The sequence below is a fragment of the Zingiber officinale genome, chromosome 8A, assembly GCF_018446385.1.
Source record: "Zingiber officinale cultivar Zhangliang chromosome 8A, Zo_v1.1, whole genome shotgun sequence".
In the NCBI taxonomy this organism is placed as follows: domain Eukaryota; kingdom Viridiplantae; phylum Streptophyta; class Magnoliopsida; order Zingiberales; family Zingiberaceae; genus Zingiber; species Zingiber officinale.
This window is the reverse complement of record NC_056000.1, coordinates 20,213,177-20,232,633: the sequence shown is the minus strand read 5'-3', so window position 1 is coordinate 20,232,633 and position 19,457 is coordinate 20,213,177. Positions and strand designations below refer to the sequence as shown.

Sequence of the window (19,457 nt, the reverse complement as noted above, 5' to 3'; positions counted from 1 at the left end):
AGATGTAAATATTTCCAGTGGTATGTTCTAGGTACAAAACTCTTATAGAATTTTAAAATTACTAACTCACCAAGTCTAAGGCATGCTCGACGATCGATCGGGATCCAGCGGTATGTTTTGTCGCTCCGGTACTAGGGCCAGCCAACTCACTCCTTCTATTGGCTCGAGCTATCATTGCATTTTCCTGCCATCTGTCTGCAGCCCAAATGGCTCTCCATGCATCCCAAATGTTCTCAGGTACATAGGATGGTTTTATTCCCTTTTGTCTTGCTTTGTATAACATGTCTTTGTATAGTTTGGCACAAGCTGCGTTGCAGTAGCATAAAGTTCTGCCTCGTGCTCTGTCTCCCAAGTATATCTTTTCTGCAATAATATGTTCACAAATTATTATAAAAATATAATAAAATCATGATAATTAAAATGACTTACCAAAAACTCATCGTAATAAAATTGCTTCATATCCGGGTCTACCCGCTTCCATGTAGTACCAGCGGGACTAAATCGCTCTTTAAATTTTGAGGTGATGTATGCAGCTACTATATGACCATCTGGGGTAAAACTGCATTTAACAAATAAAATTAAATAAATATGTTAACAAAATAAATGCAGTGAATAAGACTAATAACACTAATACTTACCAACCCCCGATAATCCGTAGAACAATCTGGCCACCAGCGTCAGACATGTCTATATCTGTAGAATTACATTATAACACATACGCATGCACACTATTTTTTATCAAAAAATAATAATGACTAATAGAGTAAGACAAGTGATATAACCATGAATATTTAGATCTAAAATTTAACTTAACAATGCTTAACATGAAGATATAACAATTTTAATCGTTAACATTTTGTAGATCCTCCTCACTAGACTCTGTTAGTTCAATAAGTTCCTCGCTGCTGGATATTTCTTCATCATCTATTTCCTCATAAGGTACATTAACATCTACAAGTAATTGAGATGTTGATTGAATCTGAGAATCTACTGAATATATCTCCACTGTATCATCTTGAAATGCATCATGGTTTTGGTTCATGATAGAGTTGGGCATTTCTATGGTAGAGCGTGGCTTTGTTCGACAAACTGCTAACCATTCACTAGCTCTTCTCCTCTTCGTGGGATATTCAAGATAGAAAACCTGCCGCTTGTACCGTAAAAATGAAAGGTTCATACTTGTTGAAGCTTTTGTTTGCATTTACCTCAACTAAATTGTAGTTTGGATGTATTCTGGTACCTGTTCTTGGAGTCGGATCATACCAAGAACATTTAAATAACACACATCTTTTGATGGGTAAAGCAGGATATTCAACTTCTATGATTTCTTCAAGTCTCCCATAATAATCAAACTCAGAATTATTGTTGTTGATAGATCCTTTCACACAAACACCGGAATTGAAAGTTAGTCTGCGTGAATCCCGTTGTGTTACGTGAAATTTAAAACCATTAACATAGTAGCTAGAGTACACTATTATCTTACGGAGAGGTCCAGATGCAAGATTGATTATCCTGGAATCTTGCACATTAGATATTCTTCGATCGGACACCTATAACAATAGTAGAATATAAAATAAACCTCTGATAATTTAATATGGATGTAAGAAATTAAAATTATGCTCTAACTTACATAGATTTGAAACCATAATGCAAATTCGTCTCCAACTTTTCAGCTATCTCACTTGCACGAATTGATGGATTTTGTACTTGTAGTTGTTGTTCATACAAGCTGAAAAATAAGGTAATTTTAAGAAAAATACACTATCGGGAAACAACTTATTTTTTGATAAATGTTTGATTCAAGAAGTCAACTTACTTTATGTAGGGTTTGACTTCATCACAGTTTAAGAGTATGTATGTCCTCGCAGCATGATATTCTTGTGGAGTTAACCATCTAGAAACAGATGCTCCCATTGGCTTGCCAGGAAACTTGAAAATAGAAAGCATAGATGGGTCTATAGGCTGTGCATCATCTGAATTTCTAGGACACTTGCGATGTCTGGTTTTTACATTATCAGAAAAATAATAGGAGCAGAATGAGGATGCTTCTTCAACCAGATAAGCATTACAGATTGACCCCTCAACTCTAGCTTTGTTACGAACATTATTCTTTAATTTCCTTAAAAACCGTTCGAATGGATACATCCATCTATACTGGACAGGACCAGCTATTCGTGCCTCGTACGCTAAATGTACTGGTAGATGTTCCATTGAATCAAAAAAACTGGGTGGAAAAATACGTTCAAGCTTACATAGTATAAGAGGAATGTCTGTTTCTAGTCGAAGCATATCATCCATCATAATACACCTCGCAGTCAAATCTCTAAAATATAGACTCAATTCTGTGAGTGCTTGCCAAACATTTTGAGGAAGTAAGTCATGAAAAGCTATTGGAATAAGTCTTTGCATGAATACATGACAGTCATGACTCTTCATTCCAAACATCTTTAACCTGTTCATATCCACGCATCGAGCCATATTCGAGGCATACCCATCTGGAAATTTAATTTCTTTCAACCAATTACATAAAACTTGTTTACCGTCTTTGTCCAATGTATAACAAGCCTTTGGGAATTTATTGGTTGTTTCATCCTGATGCAACTCTGGTCTGCTAACTAGTTCTTTTAATTCCTCACGTGATTTTGCAGTGTCTTTAGTTTTTCCATGCACATTCATCACAGTGTTAAAAATATTATCAAAGAAATTTTTCTCAACGTGCATTACATCTAAATTATGTCGAATAAGTAGATACTTCCAATATGGTAGCTCCCAAAAAATACTCCTTTTCTTCCAACCGCACTTGCACTGCCTAACAATGTATTTATTTATCTCATCAGAATTAGTCTCAGCTACTGGTAGAAAACCATAGTTGTCTATTTGGTCAAGGATTTCTTCACCTGACTTGACTGTTGGAGGAAGTTTTCTGACTACAACATTCCTAATGAAATTTTTCTTATTCCGCCTGAAAGGGTGATCAACTGGTAAAAATTTACGATGATTATCAAACCAAGATATCTTCCCACTGCAGGGTAATGAAAATGCATCAGACTCTGTCATGCAGTATGGGCATGCTAATTTACCAGCCGTGCTCCATCCCGACAACATTGAGTATGCTGGAAAATCACTAATTGTCCATAATAATGCAGCATGCAATCTAAAATTAGTTTTGCTTGCAACATCATAAGTCAGTGACCCTACATTCCATAATTCATTCAACTCGGCAATCAGAGGTTGCAAGAAAATATCAATCTTTTCTTTTGGATTAGTTGGCCCTGGAATAAGGACAGTAAGGAACATAAATTCATCTTTCATACACATCCAGGGCGGTAAGTTGTAAGGTGTTATTATAACTGGCCAAGATGAATATTGCTGTCCAGACTGACCAAATGGTTGAAATCCATCTGCAGAAAGTCCAAGTCTCACATTACGTGGTTCCATTGCAAATGAGGAAAATGTTATATCAAGATGTTTCCAAGCAGGCGAATCACAAGGATGACACATTATACCTTCTTCGTGCACATGCTCATGATGCCACCTCATGTAGCTTGCTGTTGCAGTAGATGCGTACAAGCGTTGGAGTCTAGCAGTTAACGGGAAATAATACATAACTTTCCATGCAATCTTTTTATTTTTCTTCCATGGTATTCGACTACTATGCTTATAACGAGGGTGAGTACATATTCTGCATTCAATCAGTTCACTGTCTTCTTTCCAAAATATCATGCAGTTATTAATGCAACAATCAATCTTCTCTACCGGCAAACCTAAACCTCTCACCAATTTTTTTGTAGTATAGAAGCTATCAGGCATTATGTTATCAGTAGGAAGTAACTCAGACATCAATTGACAGATGTCATCGTAACATCTTTCTGAAAAATGATGCTCTGCCTTTATGTTCAATAATCTTGCAGTAGCTGATAATTGGGAATGACCAGATGGAATCCCTCCCCACACTTCTCTTTCACTAGCCTTTAACATGTCATACATTTGCTGAACTTCAAGTGTTGGTACATCATCTATATTTGAATGATCAACAGCGTTTATAGCGTCATAAACCATTGATTGCATTGCATTCTCATTAGATGATGATTCCCCTACAGGAGTTGTGTCTGATGAAGAAGCAACCGAAGTTCCAATACGGTGAGACAAATAAGGCTCTCCATGACAATACCAGTTGTAGTAATTTGGAACAAATCCTTTTTTACATAGATGTACTTTGACAGTATCCTCATCATGGAAAGCTTTATTTCTACATTTGGAATGATTACATGGACAACGTAACGTGACACCATCCATACATTCTGGATGACTCTTCGCAAAGTTCACAAACTCTTCAACTCCAGCAAAATATTCATCTCGGATAAATCCATTTTCTAATCGATTGTACATCTAATCTTTGTTCAAGTACATTGTATCCTAATAAACATAAGATTGATTACTTAGTAAGTATATAAGTAATATAATAGAGGTACTACACATATGATTCAATATATTCAAAAACCATACCATGAATACAAAATATTAAGTATATAATTAAGAAGTTGATATTTAAATTAAAAAAAATAAAATAAAAACACATTTAGATAATTTTAAATCAATTTCATAGGTGTTATCAAAATATCATATCATAATAGGTGGCAGTCGTATGGTGTTTTATTTTTTGGTCTCTAAATCATCATCAATCCTTTCTCTTTCTTGTTTTCTTAGTTATTCAAATTTCTTCATATTTCCTCTTGGTCCTTACCTTTTGATTTTTATCCATGGATTATTAGATTTGTTTGTATGCCTAGTTTTAATCTATCTTTAATATATTAGTTTGGCTTTAACTACTGGAAGCTTTAGAAGTTACTACAATATGAAATGTAAATCCTTCCATTGACTTTCTATATTCATATCCCTATACCAAGGCCATTTTGATCATCTTTGGTTAGGTTAAGGCTATATCTATGTCTCAGTCAATGATATTCTCATATGTATTTTGATTATCTTTTTTTAAATTTCAGTCTAACTTTACAAGAATGAAAATCAAATACAATCATGTTCTAATTTTCAAACAACTGAATATCTATAAATGAATGACTGCACAAGCAATAGACAATTACATGTATTTAACCATTTTTATTGAGGGATAACTTCTCCATTAGTCAAAATCATGACAAATCACTATCGATGATAAGGTGGAACTATTTTAGGATATTTGTGCATGGTTGATGAGAACTAATTATAAACCTACAAATGGACTTCTCTACTAAAATGCACAGGTTTCTTTCATTTTGGTTGACAATCAGAAGGGCAGCCAAATTCAAAGCAACAAGCAACCTTCTCAAAAGAAACATGAATTTCACAATTAGATTTTTTCTATAAAACAGAAGTTATACATGAGTTTGCAAGCAGCAGAATCAACAAAATGAAGCATGTATTTGAGGGAATGTATTCATATATTTGTACTAGAGACCGAATTAAAAGTTTGGCACTCATACAACTTGATGCAATACGAACAAATTGTGCCACCAAAACAACTCAACTCTCAACAAATGGGGAAGCAAATAATATTATTAACTCAAGATGTACAAGGGATCCAGCCCCTTTATGTTTTGAGGAGAAACAAGAAAGGAAAAGAGAGATTGAGGAGAAAAATGAAATCACCAGCGACGTGATGCTGCTTTGTGAAAGGGATGCTGCTGAGCTTCGATGACAGGACGGGGAAGTCGTGGCGCTTCCACTATTCCTACTGGAACAGCAGCCAGAGATTCGATGACTGGACGGGGAAGTCAAGAAAGGAACAGAGATTGAGGAGAAAAGAGAAATTACCAGCGATGGAGCACACTCTGCAAGGAAGAAGCTCGTTGGCAAGGATGACGAACAGACTGCGTTGAGCCGAGTCGGAGTCTGGCAGCGACAACTGTTCGAGCGTCGGAGGAGAGGACGCCGGAGGAGAGGACACCGGGGGAGACGGAAAGAAATGCAGGAGACGGAGCTCGAGTCGGAATCCAGTGCCGACAACTATTCGAGCGCCGGAGGAGAGGAAATGCAGGAAATGGAGAGGCCGAAGTGAAGAACCCGTGCCCTAAATCCCAATCATAGCGACGGAATTAATAATTCCGTCGCTAGTTAGAGACGGAATTAATAGTTCCGTCTCTAATTCGCCTAGGTGGGGCTTAATTCCCTGTTTGAATAGCGAAGGAATAAATATTTCATCCCTAATTAGAGACGGAAACAAAATATCCGTCTCTATTTAGAGACGGAATCAAAATATCCGTCACTAATTTTTACAGATTCACTCATTTAAAATTTTAAAACAGCGAAATTAGAGACGGAAGTATATTTCCGTCTCTAATTAGAGACGGAAGTATATTTCCGTCTCTAATTAGAGACGGAATTATATTTCCGTCTCTAAGTCCGTCGCTAAATGATAATTTTCTTGTTGTGGTAGCTTGAGGGTATTAAGCGACGACAGATTGACATCCAGACCGACATTACTTCCTTTCATGATCTGATGCATTCATGGACTACAGGACCTCCTCCTCAACCACCTCCTCTAATGGATGATGTGCTGGAAATTCAATCAAAATCTCACATTAAAAAGATTTAGAAAAGATCATCAGTTTAAAAGGATATAAGATATCTCCATTGGAATGAGACCTCTTGGATAGAGCTTAAGAGTAAAGCCATGAGAGCTTAGGTCCAAAGTGGATAATATCATGTCATTGTAGAGATGTATAAATATTCTTTGGTCACAACAAATGGTATCGGAGCTATGGTCCAGACCATATGACATACGGGGTGGCCTTGAACGAAGTTGAGGGTAGGTCTGGAGCAAGTTAGGATAATCAGATGCTTGCGAAAAAAGCCCGAAGTAGGTCAAGATGATTGAATGCTCACGGAGAGGCTCGGAGTAGGTTAGGGTGACTAGATACTTATGAGAAAAGCATGGGGTAGTTCAAGGTGACTGAATACTTGTAGGGAGGTCCGGAGAGGTCAAGATAACCAAATGTTTACAGGGAGGTCCGGAGTAGGTCAGGATGATCGGATGCTCGCGGAGAAAGCTCGAAGTAGGCCAGGATGACCGGATGCTCGCGAGAAAGGCCTGGAGTAAGTCAAGGTGACTGAATGCTCACGAAAAAACCGAACCATGAGAGTAATGGTGGTCCTTCATTTGAGGGGAGGATTATTGAGGATTCAATCAAAGTCCCACATTGAAAAGATTTAGAAAAGATCATGTGTTTAAAAGGATGTAAGATATTTCCATGGGAATGATGTTTCTTAGATAGAGCCCAAGAACAAAGTCATGAGAGCATAGATCTAAAGTGGATAATATCATGTCATTATGGAGATATGTGCATATCCTTCGGTCCCAACATGATAATGTAGTTTCACATATGTTTGATCTCGAGTAGAAGTTGAGCATTGTGTGTTGTTCTGCTAAACTGTATTGTTTGACTTATTAATACTATTATGACATTTGATATGGTGTACCTTACTCATCTTGCCTCATCATAGGCACTTTTTGTAAGGTTGACATTAGTTCTATGTTAAGCATCTAGCTTTTGATTGTTTATTATATTATATTTGTTGACTAGATGTGATTTACAAGGGTGTGCCCTATTTTTGTGATTGTTATCTTAGTTTATGTTTTGGTAGGGGAGTGCCCCATTATTGTTGATCGTTTGTCTTTTTTTTTTTATTTGTAAGGATGTACCATATAATTTCATAAGTTAAGGGGGAGTGCCCCATCTTTGATTATATGTTGGTGATTATGAATTATAGAGGTATTGCATGAGTTAAGGTGGAGTGCCCTATTATTGTCATGTTATTCATATTTCCGTGTTAACTTCATTTTGATATTTAGAAAAAGGGGAAAATAACATATTTAAAAAAATATAGATTCGCTACATTAATGACCCCCTAGTGTTGGTCCCACGAATATGGAGGGAGATAAATATAGGTACACGGGCATTAGACGCATGGTAGGATAAACCCCAGGTTGCCAATTAAAAAAAAAGGAGAAATTATTCGTGCAATCATAACCCAAATGAGAAGTTTCAATGATTCACAATTATTTAAGTTTAGATTAATAAGTTGGATCTAACTTGATTTATAAGTGTGCAGGATAAAAGAAGTCCAAGAAAGTCGACACCAAAATTCTTAGTACGAAGAAGTTCATACAAGTCGGAAGGTCGGATGCAAGATAAAAAAAGACCAAACAAGTTAAGGATCAGATTCTTGGCAAAAGATGAAAATTCTAGCAGACCGCTAGATTAGATGCAAGGGTCGAAAAAAAAACCCTGAGATGATGAAGCTCTAGCTACAAAAGTTGAGGAACAGGAGGTTCATCTGACTTGAGAAAATTAAGAAATGAGGGTAGAGAAGTTTAGGTGAACTTCAGCCATTATAATGACTGAAATAGGTGTATTAATCGTTTAACAACATTTAGTAATTCATTAGTACATCGAAGACTTGAAAGGAGTTATGTGCTTGAGGGATAAAAAAAATTCTATATTAGGGTTCTCTAATCGATTGGTATAATATAATAATTGATTGGTGAGACAAAATTCTAAACCCTAAACCTCAAATTCTAATTTTGCAACACCAATCGATTGACACAATCGATTGGGTCAAACCTATAATTCAGGTTTACGCAAATTTTGTATCAATCGATTGATAAGTTGCATCAATTGAAAATCAATTTCAAGCAAACAGAAGCTACTCAAATTGATTGATCTGTTCAACTAAGGGTTGCTAATCGATTGGTCCAATCGATTGGCTTACAATGTCAAAGCGAGTAGAGGTTTGCCAAATTGATTGAAAGAGTATGTTGAGTGAACACAAGTATACCAAATTGATTGTACCAATCGATTGGTAGTTGTCACCAATCCATTGAGATTCAAAATTAAGATAATCTGATCAGCTATTGAACTGGAGTCAGTGAACATTCAACAGACAGTCAACGATCAACAATCAATTGATAAGTTACCAATAATTGGTGATAGCAAAAAGGTGCAAAAATGGATCAATTTTTAGCTATTTAAAAGTGGGTTTTTCCACAAGAGCGAGTTAATATTATTCCATTATGATTCTTCATCTCAACATCATTCTTAAGCCTTCATCTGCAACATCTTCAAGTAATCAAAAGAAAGAGAATTGAGTTCAACTTTTAATCTCTGTCATTGTCTCTCTTTTGTTGCTTCTTCATTTGGTGAAACGTGTAAATTCCCTGTAACACTGCTAAAAAGATATTTCTCCGCCTTTGGTTTTGGTCTAAGAAGGAGGAAATTAAATTGTTAGTGGTGGTGGATCACTAGCAATTGGTCTTGAATTAGTCGCCTAAGAGGTGGATTCCAAGTAAAACAAATGTATTAGCATTATGTGTGCACTGATTTGGTCATGCCGTCAAGTTTTCGTTGTGCAAGTTCATTTAATAAAGCAAACAGAGCTATTCAATCCTCCTTCTAGTTCATAAGGTCCTAACAAAGACATGGTCCTATTCAACTGAATTTATGCTTGGCATTTCCTTTTTTCACTAAAAAAAATTCTAGAAATAATTTTTTTTATGTTTGAAGAAGGTTATATTTTTTACATTTTTCTAATGATGCTTAACTGATATTGTTCCTAGTTTTTTTCATCAAAATTATTGTTGCTTTTGGATGTGTTTAATTTTCTGGCTAAGACTAGGACTAGAGGAATTTCTCTGTATTTTTGCAATGGATTGTAACCTATATGTTAGGGTTTGAGTCATTTACGAAATGGATAAAGAATAGATGTGTCTACTTTCAAGGTTTGTTCCCGAGTATGGAGGAGTTCAAAAATTTCTTGCACAAGTTTAGAACACTTTGAAATTAGGGAATCTTCTGTTAATTACCAATACTTTGAAATTAACTATAATTTAATGAAATATTTTGGATGTATTTAGGATTGCCATCTTAGATATATTTTGTGGATTCAAATAGATAATTAATTTATATGAATATGTTAGACATATTTTGATCCTCAGGAAAAAAGTATAAAATTTAGAACAATGAAGGTAAAGCAAGACCACATTCTTACAATGAGTCATAGAGGTTATGCCTATTTGGCTTGCATAATAGTAAATATTATTATTTATGAAACTTTATGAAAAATTCTACGGATACACTTAATAACATTATTATTTGTTTCTAATGATTTTCTAAATATTTATATATGTCTCTTACTTACGAAAAAAGTAAGTCCTGCAAATGCACAAATTACAAGATTAAAAGTTTGGATTGAAGGTGAAAAGAAAAAAAAAATAGAAAACCTAGTAGTCAAGTTATTGGAGAGAAAATGGTAATAAAAATATCTCTCTGCTATTTGTAGAATTCATAAGAAAAAAATAGGCAACCTAAATTTATTATTTTATCAAAGTTATCTCTTTATTATCCCATTTTTACTTATGAAAATCATATGCAATTTGAGTTATACCTTGCAAAAAATAGAAGGTTACGTTGTCCACCCAAATCTCACAACACAAATAATATGGTTGATAATGCAATTAGCCTTGTATTTGGCAAGGAAGCTCGAGGTAGAGTGAGCGGAATGGGCTTTGAAGTTACACCATCAAAAGTTAGAACTTCTATGCAACAAAATGGAACTATTAAACAACTTGAAAATATGGTACATAACCTTCAATAAGAAATGCAAGAAATGAGATTTATGTTTTTTCAGAATATGAGGCAACAACATGAGCAAGAATAGGTTAGTAAGTAAACTACAGATAAAATAGATAAAATATGGAAGAGTGATTACTTTGATTTTCTATGTTTTTGTTAGTAAAATTATCATATGACACATTACTTGACACAATTTATCTTAATTACTTCGATTTTTTGTGTTCTTGTAGGTTAAATTATCTTATGGTGACATTACTTGACACGATTTATTTGTAGAATTACGTTGCTAGTGCAGCAAAAAGGTGATAATGCTCACCCGAGAGCCCCTCCAGGATTGCCTCATGTGATCTAAAAAGGAAGTAAATCATGGAGGACATTGGTCGGCACAACGGCTCTTTGCATAGGGGACGAGTATACCAATGAGGTATTTTGCACATTCTGAGGGATCAACCTCATGTAGAGCTAGCCATCAATTTGGATTGGGCTTATTGGGTTGTTCAGCCCCACTGAACAAGTTAAGTGGGTTGGGTTGAAAATTTATCAATCCATCATCTGACAAACCTAAATGGGTCAACTCGCATGTGTCGTGGGTCTAGATGGGCTGGCCTGTAATAGGCTCGGGTTGACTCGCTAGTTGAGAAAAAATAAAAATACATTATAACTTTTTAGTGAAATACACTTGAGATAAAGAAGCCCTTTTCTCACTCTCTCTTCTCTTGTAACTTGTAAAATGGTAAAAAGTAAAACCCTATTCAGACAAGAGACGGTTCTTCCCTGCCTTTGATCTCCTATAAGCTCAAATCCACTAGTTCGATAGTTCTTAATCTCCCAGCTCAAATTTCACAAGTCTGACAGTCCTTGATCTCAGTGAGATTTTTTGCTTCCTCTCCTAGTTTCCTTCTATTTCCCTTCTTTTTTTTTCTACATTTGTGCTTTGCCGTTTGCACTGCCTTTTGCCCCTTGTCCTCATCCCTTGTCCTGCATGATCCATGTGCTGAGCATGGCAAGACATTAGACAAACTATCGTCTACCATGCTTGTTGTTTCTTCATTCATACACAATGGCACAAACATGGCAGGAAGCAACTTCTGCTTGTTTGATGATCAAGCTTGGAATGAGATCTTGCTTTCTTTGCCACATAACCAAGTTCTATTTTTTTTTGTTGATATCCTACTGTTCTGCTATTGATATTTTGTGTGTTTGATTGTCTTTGTCATAAACTAAAATTTATTATTATTTTTTATTTTAGATTGATTTTGAAATGAACTCTACTTCTCAAAAATAACCTATTATTTTAGATGGTGAATTAGAAAGTGCTAACCATGATAAAGGGTTAATTAAAGATCTAACAAAACTTTTAATATTGGGTGTATTTTAAGAAAATCAAAGGGATTGATAGTATAGATAAAGTTGAATGTATTGAATGTAAAACATAGTACATTATGGAATTTCTATGTTGTAGCGTCATCTTAAAATTTGTGACAAACTAAAGTTCCATAATGTAGGACAAATAATTCTTTATCAAGATGGGAAGATAAAGTCTAACGAAATAAATCAAAAGATTTCATGTGAGTTATTGGCTTGTGCAATCATCAGACATGATTTATCATTTTTCATTTATTGAATATGATGGTATTAGAGCTTGGATGAAGTACATAAATCCTGATGTTGCTGGTATTTATAGAAATACTCTTGTTTCTATATTAATTGAATCTGCTTGAAGGAGAATGAGAAACTTAAGTATGTTTTGACTACTATTCATAATAGAGTTTGTTTAACTTTAGATTTGTGGACGGCGTGCACTAATAAGGATTATATTTGCTTGATGGCTCATTTTGTCAATAATAATTAGAAATTGAACAGTAAAATACTTAATTTTTCTCATATTCCCCCCCCCCCCTACACTCAAGAGTTAAATTAGATACAAAATTATTTGAATATTTGAAGGAATAGGGGATTGAAAAAAAAAAATTTCTCTTTGACATTGGATGATACATCTAGTAATGATAACAACAAGTTCATTTGAAAGAGTAATTCTCTTTGCATGATAGTTTCTTGTGTGATGATTAATTTTTTTTATATTCATTATTTTACTCATATATTGAATCTCATTGTCCAAGAAGGTTTGAGAGAGACTACTATTGCTTTGAATAAAATTATAGAGTCGATCAAGTATGTTAAAGGTTCAGATACTAGGATGAAGAAGTTTGGAGAATGTACACGAGCAATTGGTAACATTGATACTAGTACAAGTTTGCGATTAGATGTGTCTACTCATTGGAACTCAACATATTAAATGTAGGATAGTGCCATCAAATATAAAAAAAGTTTTTGCTTCTCTTCAATTCAATGACAAGAATTATAAATAATGTCCTTCAAGTGAAGAGTGGAAAAGATGAGAGAAAATATGTGAGTTCCATAAGTCATCTTATGACAATACTAATTTGATCTCTGATTCTTCTTATTCTACATTAAATTTATATTTTATGCAAGTATGGAAGATTAAAGTTTTGTTAAAGGAGAACTTATCAAATGAAGATGAGGTGATAAGTTATATGTGTAAAAGAATGATTGAGAAGTTTGACAAGTGTTGGACTCAATATAACAATATAACATGGTGCTTGCATTTAGGACTATTTGTGACCCACAAATAAAGTTTTCGATATTGGAGTTTTATATTTAAAGGTTGAAAGTGATTCTCTTAAATAGCAAAAGAAGATGAAACTTGTGAAGATAAAATTGTATAAGCTTGTTGACCAGTATTCTAATACTAACCAGACAAGTTCTTCACAACCTGAATTTTCTTCTACCGCACATATACTTTCGCAAAGTGTAGGAAGAGTTAAAGGAAAGAACAAAAGAATCATTGAGGTAAGCACTCTAATACTTTTTTTCTTGTATTCTCTAATTAGTTTATATTTTCTTGTCACTACTATCAAATTAATGTAGGAAATGATGACATATGAGAGCCAAACAATTACAAGTGTTGGAATATCTTGATTGGATCTCTATTTGGAGGAACTAAAATTTGAATTTGTATATTATCAAGATTTGGATATTCTAGAGCATTGGAAGAATTGAAAGCATCGGTGCCCAACCCTTACACTAATGGCATGTGATGTTTTAGCTATTCCTATAACTACTATTGCATCAGAATCAGCTTTTTCCATTGATGCTTGTATGCTTACCAAGTATATATAGAAGTTGCACCTTGCATAAAAAAGAGCAAGCTCTTATTTGCACTCTTAGTTGATTACATGGTTATGCGATTGGTAATTTTGTTTATTTTAGTTATGTTCTTGACTTAGCTGATATATTAGTTTATTGTGATTTGATTTTTAACTATATTATCTTTGTGTATTTTATATGTAGATAAAGATAATGAAGATAATGCCAGTATCAAAATAACATTGAACAAATACTCTAGAAGAGGATATCGATGAAGAGAAAGGAGATAGAGGAGGATTAGAAGAATTTGATATGGATGATGTGATTGATAAAATTTAAAAATATTGTATATTTGTTTAGGTTCATAGAGTTTATTGAACTTTCCGTTTTATAAACTCTTTTATGTTTTGTGTGGTGTGTATGGTGTGTTTGGTCATTGGTGTGAAATCAGTGAATTATTGCGGTGTGTGTGGTGTAGTATTTCTTAAGGAGTCTTCCTGTAGTATCTCTTAAGGACTTTTCATTGGCATTTGGAAACACAGACCTGGTGGGTGGTGATTCTATATTTTTATTGTGGTGTTTGGCATGGCATTCATTTATTTATTTTTTATAAGTTTTTTACTAAATGTTATAAGCGATATCCTGTTTGGTTCTTTTTATTTGTTTTATTTTTTTAATAGGCCAACGTTCGGTTGTTCTTGTTATTTATTTTACTTTTTAATAAGCCCATGGATTGTCCTATCTAATCCACAATCCGTCTTAATTCAAGTTGAATTAAAGATTTCACAATCTGTCAGGATGATGGGTCAGTCCAGCCCACCTCGTTTTATGGATTGGTTTGCCTTGTTATGGGTTAGCATGTTTGACAGCTCTAAATCCTAATGACCTAGTACAACGACTCCATATGTAGGTACCAATCATGTCAGGGAGCGTAAAACTAGGTTACTAATGGTGGCATTGGCAACGGTATTAGAAATGATGTTGATAGCAGTAGTGATATCAATGGTGCAAAAAAATATGGTAATGTTTAAGGGCAGATCCAAAAATTTTAGGGGGAGGGGAAAAAAGCCATATATCACAAATACATATATATAAAAAATCATCACATAACAAAAATTAATTGATGAAGACTATCAACAAAAAGCATCTATGAAGAAAAATAATTCCTTTTGATTCGAGCATTCGACTATAGATTAATGAAGGAGTCTTTGAAGGATATTTTATTAATTATAATTTATGTGTAAATTTTTTTAAAACATAATGGTACTATAGTAATATTTATAAATAATAGATTAGTAAAATTTATTTAAAACACAAGGGTACTATTACTATAACTATAGTACTATAGTACTCTATTATTTTATATTAAAATATTTAAGGGGGCCGACCTCAGTTATGTTGATAATATTAACTAACATCTAGTTGTAACTCAAGTAACTATCTTGAAATTATGTGTTTTTTAAACTAAAAATTTCTTATAAAAATAGGCATGATCGAATTAATAACTTTGTATTGTTATACAGTCAAAAGGAAAGGATACGAGTCATGGAGATATTGGTAATAATACTAAATATAAGGTGCTTCATTGGTGTATTGATGGAGTTGTTGTAAAAGGTCGAATTGCATCCATTGATCCAAAAGTAAAAGTATAGCATGTTCTTCTTAGTGGATCTTATTGGAAAAGTTTATGTTGATAGAGTTTTTCTGGAGAATGTAGGCCTATTCGACTAAATAATGTAATATTTTTTCTTAAGGATGCAATAGAAAGCTAGTTATTTAAGTTTATAATTTTATTTGACTGATATAGATAATACTGATTTTAAGTCATATATATTTTTGTATGAAAAAAAATCATGTTACTAAGTGAATATTTTATTACTAGTTTGGATTATTTTCTCTTAGTAGGTGAATTAATATTTTGCTTAAGTATGGTGTTGATAGTTGTTTGTGGTATTATAATTGTTTGAGTTTTAATTTTATAATTATGTGTATGTGGCATTATAATTTATGTATGGTATTTGTATGCGATATTATAATTGTATAGTGTTGATAATTGTATGTGGTTAAAATAATACTTTAACTGCAATACGCACTGTATGTTGTGAATTCTCTTAACTGTAACTTGATATGTGCGCTGTGAATGCAGTTAACTGTAGCTTGTTGTGCATCCTATGAATGATTGTAACTACAATGCACATGGCGTGTTGTGAATGTTCTTAACTACATCGCACACTACATGCTATGAATGCTGTTAATTGCATTCCACTGTGTGTGTTGTGAATATTGTTAACTGTATAGCTCGTTTTGTACGTTGTGAATGATCGTAATAGCAACATACACAGTACACTGCACTGTAAATTGAGTTAACCATAGCGCATTAGTGTGCTCTATCGATGTCTTTTGACATTCAAGATCTTACAGTTGTGCAACATGTGATGCGCTGCGGATAGAATAATAGCACGCTATCAACTGACAAATTTATTGTAGTGTTGTACGTGACTCTCTATGGCATTCCTACCAGAAGAGGATAATTGATCTATTCAGATAATTGATCATAGACAATAATGTTTTGGGCTAGTGCTTGCCTATTTTTATTGAATAAAGAAAAGCTTAATTAGGCTTTAATCAGGAGTGATTAAGGAAGTTGGCTAATTACCATAGGGCGCTAATGGTGGATTAATATGGGAATGTCATATCATTGGTGAAGTACTGAACCTGAAAAAGAAAAAAGTTTAAAAGCTAGGGCCTACTTGTAGGAGTGAACATTCGGTTAATTTGATTAATTTGATATTAATTTTGTATAAATTTTTTTTATTGTTATTTTAAACAAATTTAGTGAATTCGGTGTTAACTGAAATAACTAATTCAGTTTTAATAAAACTTTGATTTGATTCGCTTAACCAACACTAAATCGATTTTCGGTTAATTCGGTTAATTTATGGACCGAATTAACCGAATGCTCACCCTACTTGTGGATAAGTCCAGTGAATAAATAATAGAACGATAAATCTATTTGGCCAAAATTTGATTGGTCAAAATTAAATTGTAATGTATGTATGTAATTAATATATAGAGATGATATCACTTAAATATCTTTAATAATAATTTATAAAATATATTTTGAGTGACTAGCATTTTCCATAATAGAATCTCTGTAAGTTTTTTCTTCATTTTCAAGATGGTTACTGATGATCAGAAAAGATCAAAGTCATGTGCTTGGCACTGAGATATATACAGGTTCAAAATTGTTTCATTGAACATTTATATTGACATGTACATCGACGTCTGAATCTCTCTGACGCCGTTAATGCATGCTTTATGTATGGTCCCTGGCTTGGCCCCTGGTACAATACCAGCACATATATATAAGTATCTCTGGGTCCTTGTCCATGGCGTTTAATTCGTTCTTTCTTCTTTTTGCGTGCACAGGTACGAAAAGTTGACGACTTTGCTGCGTGCTTCAACGTGGAGCAACGACGAAGGAGAAGATAGATGTACGTGGACGGGAGGCGTGTTCGTAATCATAGTGGTGCGTGCAGCATGCAAGAGCGCCGGTACGGTGTATTCAAGAGCGCTCACTGCGTCGACGTGCATGGTGCATGGCCGTAGGGAGGGCATTTTGACGGTGCGGCTGTACGGTCGCAAGCTTTTCTGCGATTATCTCGCGCAGGTAAAGATTCCTTGCCGCAGCTAGCGATTAAGCTAGTGCTGTTTTATGACCTGACGCGCTGAAATCAAGAGAGGGAGATAGCCTGCCTTGCATGCATCTTATCAAATTCGGAAAACTACTAAGTCACTTAGGTTGGTGCTGTTTAAATTTCATATTATTTAAACCGTAGTGATAATTTTAAAAATATTTAAATCTTGTATTATACTTATTTTCCCTCCGCTCATTCGTTTTGCTGCGTATGAATCGATTAAAAAAATTTTAATTTATATTAAACAATTATTATTTTTAATATGATATATCAAATTGATATTTAGAAGTATGAATATAATCAAGAGAACTAGACGAGTAAACTTTGTCTCATATCATTCCGAACTCTTTAGATCCATTAGTCAGTTTTGATCAAAATTAATTGATGGACTTATAAAATTCGAAATGATATGCAACCAGGTCATTTGTGTTTGTTTAGTTCTCCTGATTATATTCATGTTTAAGAACATAAGTATAATAAAGAGAACTAAAAGAGCACATAGGACTTTGTTCCGTGTTATTTCAAGCTCTCTAGGTCCATTAGCTGGTTTAGGTTAAAATCGACTGATGGACTTAGAGAGCTTGGAATGACATGGAATCAAGTCATATGTGTTCGTTTAATTTTTTTATTATGTTCGGGTACTTAAATATCAATTTGATATATTATATTGATAGTAGTAAGTTTTTTTACCATAGAAGATTATTTACTCATTTTTTTTATAAAAAAAAATTAATCTATCGCTAAAGTGTAACAATCAATTAAAAACCATTCTTTTGGTCACAAATGTTGGTGTGGCGGAAGCAGCTTGGATCGTTAGAGGGGAGGGGTGAATAACAACCTACAAATAAAAACAAATCTATTTCTCTTACTAAATATCTAACAAAGACACACACATTAATTAAAGAATATAACACAAACATAATAAATAACACTATGTGAAAAACGACTTTTTACTTCGTTGATTACCTGAAGTAAAAGATCTGTTTTTACCGAAGTAGACACGCGTGTAGTAAAAAGATTCATTTTACTTCGGATAAACTCTGAAGTCGTAGGCCCAGAAAACACGAAGTCGTATTGGGTGTCGGGTTCGGACATATTACGAAATAAAAAGTGCATATAACTTCGTCGGTTTTTAAAAACACCGAAATAATTAATCCTTTTCGACTTCATCGTTTAGTATTTGTTGTGAAGTAATATACCTACTTTAACTTCGGTTAAAAATGAAGTAATGGATTACTTTTACTTCGTCATATATCATTAATTCCTAAAGTAATTATCGATTAAATTATATTTAACTTCGTTCTGGATCGAAATAATAGATAGATACTACTTCGAAATTTTTGGTAATAACCGAAGTAGTTGATACTATTTTACAGCAACAAATTGTGAATTCAAATTTTGAATTTGAAATGACGTGCCTTGACTGAATTTTTTTGACTGAATTCAATTTTCGACTTTCAAATGCCGCAAATGTCATGTCTTGACTGAATTTCTTTGACTGAATTCAAATTTCAAATTTTCAAATGTCGTGCCTTGACTGAATTGCTTAGAATGAATTCAAATTTTGTATTTCAAATGTCGTGCCTTGACTGATCTCAACTTTGGAAAATGTCGTGCACAGCTCCAGCGGTGACGTGCCATTCTTGAAACCACCGCCCTCCCTGTTCATTTTGACTTTCAAGGCACAAAATTTGAATGCAACCTCTCTTGCCTTGCTGGCCACGATTTCCAAGGTTGCCACACTCTTCTTCCCCAGGACTTCACCGGAGAAACCTTTGAAGGTCTGCGGGCCACCAGAAGCAATTGCCGTCGCCGGAAATTTGTGTTCCTTGCCTTCCCACTGACCAGTGAGGACTATGGCAGCCCCCACCACGGGTCTCATCACGATCCACAACAACAAACCAAATACAGAACAACCGAAAATAGAAGTATCTACTCCAAGAAAGCATCATGAATCAGCCCT

At 34.2% G+C, this 19,457-nt stretch overlaps 1 protein-coding gene across 1 annotated transcript; it reads left to right on the top strand.

Annotated features, from left to right (window-relative positions):
- The first annotated feature begins 5,675 nt into the window (after positions 1–5,675).
- LOC122010590 lies at positions 5,676–17,490 on the top strand. Its single transcript, XM_042567108.1, has 2 exons — positions 5,676–5,845; positions 17,226–17,490. The coding sequence occupies exons 1-2, from the start codon at positions 5,676–5,678 to the stop codon at positions 17,488–17,490; spliced, it is 435 nt and encodes a 144-aa protein (XP_042423042.1).
- The last annotated feature ends 1,967 nt before the right edge of the window (positions 17,491–19,457 follow it).